The 9,015-nt window shown below is 41.4% G+C and overlaps 1 protein-coding gene across 1 annotated transcript; it reads left to right on the forward strand.

The window, feature by feature from the left end:
* Positions 1-7,708: 7,708 nt before the first annotated feature.
* LOC112776990 (uncharacterized) lies at positions 7,709-8,182 on the forward strand. The gene has a single exon (XM_025821277.1). The coding sequence runs from the start codon at positions 7,709-7,711 to the stop codon at positions 8,180-8,182; it is 474 nt and encodes a 157-aa protein (XP_025677062.1).
* The last annotated feature ends 833 nt before the right edge of the window (positions 8,183-9,015 follow it).

The following is a 9,015-nucleotide window of genomic DNA, read 5'->3' on the forward strand; positions in this document are numbered from 1 at the left end:
TATAAATCATAAAATAGTGATTTATCATAAACCAAACACGGATCGAAGAGAAACAGTAATACTTTTATTAATTCATAGGACTTAGCAATGCTCTTCCCCTCAACCTAGGAGGTTTAGAAACTCATACTGAAAGGAAATACAATGATAGAAAACGTGTTAAGTGTAAAGTCTTAAAAAAAAGGTATGAATAACATAAATCTAATCCTTTAAATACTAAAATAATGACTAGTAAGGGTAAAACAGTCTCTTTAGTGCTAAAATCTACTTCTGCGGCCCACTTGGTGAGTGTTTGGGCTGAGTTTTGATGAGATCTGCGTGCTAGAAGGAATCTAGGGCATTGAACGCTGGCTAGGGGGTCATCTCTGGGCGTTTGGATGCTAGTATCTGCCTTGTGGGCACTTGATGCCTGGAAGGGGGCAGGAGGCTGGCATTGGACGCCAGTATTGGGCCTTCTAATCTGAAGTAAAGTATGGACTATTATCCATTGCTGCAAATCTCTGAAAGTCAGCTTTCCATAGCCATTGAGAATGCCCTATTTGGACTTTTGTAGCTCCAGAAAAGCTCTTCCGAGTGCAAGGAGGTCAGATCCGGACAACATCTGTAGTGCTTTCTCTGTCTCTGAATCAGACTTTTGCTCCAACTCCTCAATTTCAGCTAGAAATTTCCTGAAATTGTACAAAAACATAAAAACTCATAGTAGAATTTGAAAAAATGTGATTTTAACACTAAAACCTATAAAAACTTAATAAAAACTAAACAAAACATACTAAAAACTATATGAAAATGATGCAAAAAAGCGTATAAAATATCTTCTCATCAGTAGTCAGTCATTTGCTGCTGCATGAGTTGTATCTACTCCAGCTCATATATGCCTAAGCTCCTAGCTTAGGGACTTCGTTTCTGCATCCCGAGCATCCCTCTCCGCCATGCATGCGAGGAGCTTATTGTACTTCTCCTCAATCAAATGGAGCTAGTGACCCTGATCTTGTAGGTTTTGGGTTAGGCTTTGGATGAACTGCCCATGCAAATCTGCTTCCTGTAGATCTGCAAGGTTGGTGGCCAAGGTGGAGGAACCCTGAAGGTGGACATCTGTAGGTTGCTGGTGAAGTATGAACCCATTCCAAAGATTGATAAACCCATTTTTTAGAGTTTATTTTGTATGGAATTTGGGGGTTTTATCAATATTCTTTCACACTTATTCATATAAAATATATGGTTTTGTGTTTCTTTTCCAATTTTGCTTCATGGTTGAAAACATGCTCCTTTGACCTCAAATATGCTATATTTTTAATCCTCTTCTACTACCATTCGATGCCGTGATGTGTTTGTTAAGTGATTTCAGAGTTTATAGGGCAGAAAAGGCTTAGAAAAAAGGACGGAAGAATGCATAAGTGGAAGGAACATGAAAATGGAAGCTTTGGAGATTTAGCATCGACGCGTACGCATGCCTTGCGCGCACGCGTGGATGTATGATGCTAGAATTGGCGCAAATTGCTGGCGCATTCGCGTGGATGAGCGAAAATCCCATCGACGCGTACGCGTACGCGTGGCTTAAAAATCTCATCGATGCGTACGCGTGACCCACGCGTACGCGTGACCCACGCGTACGCGTGACGCGCCGCACGTGACTTCATTAGTAAAATCGTGTCTGGCGATTTCTGAAGAGCTTTTGGGCCCAATCTGAAGTAATTCTGAAGACTAAAGACCCAAGAAGACCAAGGGAATAGGGGGATTCACACATTAGAGATTCTTAGCTAGTTTTTGAAGTTTATGTTCTAGAGAGAGAAACTCTCACTTCTCTCTAGGTTTTGGCTCTCTCAATTTGAATTTCTCTTGGATCCTTTGGTTAGATCTGAATTTAATTCAAGTTTACATTGCTTTAATTTGTAGATCTCATTCTTCTACTCTCATTTTAGTGTTCTTGTTAATCCTATATTGTAGATCTTGAATTTGGATATTGTTTACTTTGAGTTCTATTAATACATTGAGGAATTTCATGTTCATTGTTGTTAATTACTTAATTGTTGTTAATTGTTTGTAGTACACAACCTTGACTTGAATTTTCTTCTCAATTTCACAATTTTACATTGATTGATTGTCATTCACCTTTATTAGTTTGATTTCTTGGTTCTCTTATTCCAATTGTTAAATTCCTCATTGTCTCAATTGATGTTCATTTACTTCCCTTGTACTCGACTCCAAAATATCAGGAGAACTCCTAACCAATAATGTGCGTCGTAGGGTAACTCCTAGGGAGAACGACTCAGGATTCCACTCCCGGTTATTGATTTTGAATTGTGGTGACACATTTTCTAAATTTGGTACGGGATTGCTTGTTGGTTTAGACTATACTCACAACTGAATTTTATTAATAAATTCTATACCGACAAAATTTCTCGCATTAAATTTTTGGCGCCGTTGCCGGGGAGTTGCATATGTGTGCCATGTTATTGGTTAGTGTAAATATGTTGATATGTGAATACTTGCATTTTCTTTTGATTGTTTGCTAGTTCAATTATTAGTTAGAATTTTTGTTTGTTTAGTGCATTTTCTTGTCATGAGCTCCATATCTCCTTCATTGAATGACGCGTTCATTACCGGATATGAGCCTAGCCCCTTTTGATCCAAAAATTGAGAGAACTATCTCACATCTTAGGCAAGCTCAGAGACGGTTAGCCTTTGGAGGTGGTGAAAGGGTTTCTACAAATTCACCAACCATATCCGAGGTTGACTCCGAATCGTCATTTGAAGAAGGCACTATCCACTCTTCTCTTGATACTACTAATAACTCTTCCCTTGACTTAGGTACCGACACTATGGCCACTCCAAGGAGAGTCACTTTTAAGGAAGCCGGTGCTCTGGACTTTGTTCTTCAACCTCTTCAAGTGCGTCATCCGGACTTGAATGCTAACTTTGAGCTTAAACCCGCTTTGATCAATCTTCTACCGAAGTTCCATGGGCTTCCCGCTCAAGATCCTATTAGACACCTTAGGGATTTCCAAGGTGTATATGTTCTACTACTAGGCGGGAAGGTTCCAACGAAGTTGCTATTTGGTTGTATGCTTTTCCCTTCTCTCTTGAGGGGAGAGCTAAAGAGTGGTTTTATTCTTTGCCCAATGAGATTGTTGGTGATTGGGATTTGCTTAGAAGGGAGTTCTTAGACAAATTATTTTGTCTGGATTTGAGGGATAGGTTAAGGAAAGAAATTTCATGCATTGTCCAAGGTGAATTAGAGACTCTTTACGAGTATTGGGAATAGTTTTAGAAACTTCCTGACACATGCCCGCACCACATGATTGACACTCTAGTGTTAATTAGCTATTTTTTCCAAGGAATGAAACCTCAAGACAAGATCCTCTTGGATGCATCAAGTAATGGTTCCTTGACAAAGTATAGAACTGCGGAAGAAGCATGGCAACTCATTATCGATTTGGCCGAGTCCACCCAACATGCTAGACAAAGGAATAATCACTCAAGGGCCATGAATGAAGTTTCTTCTAGTGGTGAGACCGCCGCCCTTACCAAAACCTTGGTCTAGATGACTAGCATTATCAAGTAACTCCAACTTAATCAACAACAACCTCCACCTCCTCAACAACAAAGTCAACAGTTGGTTCTGCAAAAAGTGTGCAGAATTTGCTCTTGTTACTCCCATTATACGGATGAATGTCCAAGTCTCCAAGATGACAATACCATAGCGACTAATAATGTCTATTACAACCGTCCAAACCAAGGGTATCATCAACAAGGAGGCAACTCTAACCAAGGGGGAAACTATAATCATGGTTGGCAAGACAATTCCAACCAAGAATGGTGGGACAACTATAATCAAGGAGGTAGGGACAATGGAGGGAATCAAAGGTGGAACAACAACAACCATCAACAACAATGATACCAACAAACCCACAATACCAACAAAATCTACCATACTATCAAAACCAACTATACCAACATCAAAACCAAGGAAGAAACTACCAAACCTACCAACCACCACACCAAAGGCAAGCACCCCAACCCAATCAACCACAAACCCCCCAAATCACCTATCATTCCCCTTCTTCCAACCAAGATGAGAAAAGGAACTTCAAACCACACTTACCTCTAGTCTTACCGGTCTTACATCCACTCTTCAAGCCCCTATAGCCCGCATAGAACCACCCTCTACCTCCACTCCTTAAGCTTCAAGTTCTAGTGCTTTACCCTCTCAACCTTTATCCAACCCAAAGGGTGGCATCAATACCATTACCTTGAGGTCCAGAACGAAATTGCAAGAAAGGAGTCCGGAGCCACCACACCAAAAAGAAGTCACTCAAGAGGAAGATGTGGTTGAGGTAGAAGAAATTGAAGAGAAGGATGAGGCACATGAGGTAGTCAAAGAAGAATTCAACCAACCAAGAGATGGAGTCTCTAAGGATGGGAATGTCTTAGAAGAAGCCACTCCCATTCCATTTCCTACATTGACAAGGAAGACTAAGAAGCCTCTAGAGCTTGATCTCAAATCAGTGGAGATATTCAAAAAGGTTGAGGTAATCATCCCTCTTTTTGATGCTATTCACCAAGTCCCTAAATATGCCAAGTTTCTAAAAGATTTGTGTAAGAACAAGGAAAGAATTCATGACTTAGAAACTATTCCATTGGGAAGCTCTATTTCGGCTTTGATGGGTGCAATTCCAGAAAAATGTGGTGATCGGAGTCCTTGCTTAGTCACTTGCACCATCGATGGGGTCAAATTCATTGATTGCATGTGTGATCTTAGTGCCTGTGTTAGTATTATGCCTCTATCCGTTTATCAAGTGTTGAAGCTCCCACCGTTGAAACGGTGGGCGGCTCGGTTCGTATTAGCGGATAAGAGCATAATATATGTGGTTGGTATTGCGGAGGATGTGTTGGTGAGTATAAAGCGATTAGTCTTCTCGATTGATTTTCATATTCTTGAGATGCCACCTAGTGAATCCGAAAGGACATCATCTTTCTTGCTTGGGAGGCCATTCTTGAGGACCTCCCGGTTCAAATTGGATGTTTTCTCGTGTACTTATTCTTTTGAGATCGATGGAAGAGTTGTGAGCTTTAGTCTTGATGAAGCCATGAGACACCCACCGGAAGATCACTCAATTTTCTGGTGTGACTTGATTGACAATATTGTGGCCGAATTAGATAATGATATTCTTGATTAGAAGAGTATGATACAAGGTCCAAGTGTGGAAAACCCCATGAATGTGAAGAGAACACCTTGTCCACTCCGGTCTTACCGGATGATCAAATGTCGAGTCATGAACAATGTGTAGAGTTGAAACCACTCCCACCCCACCTAAAATATGCCTATCTTGATGAAGATCACAAGCTCCCAGTAATTGTTGCAAAGGAGCTTACCTCCTTACAAGAGGAGAAGTTGCTTCATATTTTGAGGAGAAACAAAAAGGCTATTGGGTGGAGTTTAGCGGACCTAGTTGGCATAAGTCCGCAAGTGTGTTAACAGTGCATCTTCCTAGAAGAAGGAGCAAAACCTATTCGCCAACCTCAAAGGCGTTTGAATCCTATCATTCTAGAGGTTGTGAAGAAGGAGGTAACACGGTTGCTAGAGGCCGACATAATCTATCCGATTTCGGATGGTGAATGGGTGAGCCCCGAACAAGTCGACCTAAAGAAATCTGGTGTTACTACAATCAAGAATGAGAGCAGAGAGCTTATGGCCACAAGGGTGCAAAACTCATGGAGGGTGTGTATTGACTATCGGCATTTGGACATGGCCACTAGGAAGGATCACTTTTCATTGCCATTCATTGATCAAATGCTTGACCGATTGTCTGGTAAATCTCATTAGTGTTTCTTAGATGGCTATTCTGGGTATTTTCAAATCTACATTGCCCCAGAAGATTAGGAGAAAACTACCTTTACATGCCCCTTTGGAACTTATGCCTATAAGAGAATGCCTTTTGGCTTGTGCAATGCACCGGCAACGTTCCAAAGGTGTATGATGTATATATTTACGGATCTTCTTGAGCATTGCATGGAAGTGTTCATGGATGATTTTAGTGTGTATGGGGACTCCTTTGATCTTTGCCTGGACAACCTTGCAAAAGTGTTAGAGAGGTGTACTAACTCAAACCTTGTTCTTACTTTTGAGAAATGTCATTTTATGGTTAGACAAGGTATTGTTTTAGGACACATTGTCTCTAATAGTGGTATTTCTATGGATCTGGCAAAGGTCAATGTTACTTCTAGTTTGCCTTACCCCTCTTCTGTGAGGGAAGTCTGTGCGTTCCTTGGTCATGCAGGTTTTTACCGGCGCTTTATTAAGGACTTTAGAAAGATGGCACTACCTTTCTCTCAGTTGTTGCAAAATGATGTTGAATTTGAGTTGAGTGAAGATTGCATGGAGGTATTTGACAAGCTCAAAATTGCTTTGACCCAAGCTCCCATTTGACTGGAGTAGGCCATTTGAGATCATGTGTGATGCATCAAACTACGCAGTGGGAGCGGCGCTAGCTCAGTGCGATGGTAACAATCCTTATGTCATTGCCTATGCCTCTAAAAATTTGGATGGAGCCCAATCCAATTATACTACCATTAAGAAAGAATTGTTAGCAATTGTCTTTGCCTTGGATAAATTCCGGGCTTATTTACTTGGCTCAAGGGTGGTAGTATATTCAGATCATGCGGCATTGAAATATTTGTTGGCTAAGAAAGAGTCTAAACCAAGGTTGATAAGATGGGTGTTGCTATTGCAAAAATTTGATCTAGAAATCAAAGATAGGAGTGGTTCGCAAAATCTAGTGGCAGACCACTTGAGTCACCTTGAGCATAGAAAAGGCGATTCCACTCCTATTAATGATGTTTTTCCCCTTGAGGGCTTGCTAGCAATATCTGAAGTGATCCCTTGGTATGCACCTATTGCCAATTACTTGGTTGCTCGCACCTTTTGACCCAATTTTTCCAAGCATCAAAAGGATAAGCTTAAAAGCGAATCCAAATATTATATATGGGATGACCCATACTTGTGGAGATGTGGTGTGGACCAAGTAATTAGGAGGTGCATCCCACAATCTGAATTCTAATCTATCTTGGAGGCTTGTCACTCTTCTGAGGGAGGTAGCCATTTTGGACCCCAAAGAACCGCAAGAAAGGTTCTAGATTGCGGATTTTGGTGGCCTACCCTTTTCAAAGATGCTTCTCTCTTTTGTAAATCTTGTCTACGATGCCTTAGATTTGGAAATATTTCCAAGAAGAATGAGATACCCCAACAAACTATGTTGTTTTGTGAGATCTTTGATGTTTGGGGTATTGACTTCATGGGACCTTTCCCAAACTCTAATAGTTTTCTCTATATTCTGTTAGCTATTGACTATGTTTCCAAATGGGTGGAAGCGATTTCCACCTGGACGGATGATACTAATGTAGTTCTTTCTTTTGTTCGGAATAATATAATTTGTCGCTTTGGGTCACCACGAACAATCGTGAGCGATCAAGGATCCCATTTTTGCAACAAAAGAATGGTAGGGTTAATGAAGAAGTATGGCATCATTCACAAAGTGGCCACAACTTACCATCGCCAAATAAATGGCCAAGCCGAGGTCTCCAACTGAGACATCAAGAGCATATTGGAAAAAGTTGTGAAGCCTCATAGGAAGGACTGGAGTACTAAGCTTAGTGATGCGCTGTGGTCCTACCGGACGGCATACAAGACGCCAATCAGCATGAGCTGTTCTGGATGGTCTATGGCAAAGCTTGCCATCTACCGGTGGAAGTAGAGCACAAGGCGTATTGGGCCGTGAAAGAATGCATTTCAGGTTTGAAGGGCGGAATCGAAAGGAAGTTACATCTAGTGGAATTAGAGTGTCTTAGGTTTGAATCTTATGAGAAATCTATGCTTTACAAAGAGAGGATGAAAGCGGTGCATGATAAGAATATAAGAAGAAGAGAGTTTAGAGCCAGAGAACTCGTCCTTCTTTACAACTCTAGATTAAGGTTGATGCTCGGAAAGTTAAGAACAAGATGGGAAGGACCCTACAGAGTGGAGAAGGCGGAAACATATGGGGTTTATCACTTGAGACATTCTTCAAGCCCCACAATCTTCAAAGTTAATGGTCACCATCTGAAGTTATACCATGGAGAGAAGATAAAAAGCAACAAAAAGGTTGAGGTGTTCCTCCTAGAGGATGCACCAGGAGGAGAAGAGATATGAGCACATGACCGTCCAACTTAAGGACGTTAAAAAAAAGTAGTAGGTGGGAGACACCCCACCATGATAAGATCTTTCTTTTGTATATTTTGCATGTAGCTTTTAGACTCTTTGCTTGATTTTGTGATTGCTTAGTTTTAAGAGTTGTCTAGTTAGGCTTGATTTTGTTTGACTTGGTTAGGATATTCATGAAGATTGTCATTGATCTTGGTTAGGTTGGTTTCTTAATGTTGAAGGAAACACTCCATTTTGAGTTTTTCTTAGAGCTTTGAGTGTTTTTGACCTATTTTGCCTGAGTGTATGCCAAGATTGTGTTGAAAATGAATTTCTTCATGTGTATGAAAAAAAGGGGTCATCCACGCGAAAGAGTACATGACGCATGCGCGTGGATGGTACTTCTGTAACTCTTGGTCTAAAAACCTGAGAGTTATGCAAGAAGTATGCTGCCAACATACCCTTCGCACAACCATTTCCACGCTTGCACGTACATTGACGCGTACGTGTGCCTTACTGTTTCATGCATCCACGCGTGTGTGCATATGACGCGTACGCGTCGATTGCACAGTTGCAACTCTTGGTACATTTGACCCGAGAGTTGTGCGAGTTTCATGCCGACTCTGTGCACAATGCACAACTATTGGCACGCGTGCGCGTACATTGACACGTCCGCGTCCTTGCCCTTTTTGCTACCCACGCGTATGCGTGGGTGACGCTCGTGCATCCCTGCTCTTTCTTACTCATCCACGCGTACGCGGGGATTGCACGCACGTATCAGATTCACGACACAACTGATAACCCAACTGGTACGCAAAATCGTGATCTCACACACTTTTTTC

Source organism: Arachis hypogaea, chromosome 3 (genome assembly GCF_003086295.3).
Source record: "Arachis hypogaea cultivar Tifrunner chromosome 3, arahy.Tifrunner.gnm2.J5K5, whole genome shotgun sequence".
NCBI classification, from domain to species: domain Eukaryota; kingdom Viridiplantae; phylum Streptophyta; class Magnoliopsida; order Fabales; family Fabaceae; genus Arachis; species Arachis hypogaea.

What these genes read in the sequence shown, in the direction of transcription:
- LOC112776990 (XM_025821277.1), top strand. Translation starts at nt 7,709, where the DNA reads ATGGTCTATGGCAAAGCTTGCCATCTACCGGTGGAAGTAGAGCACAAG.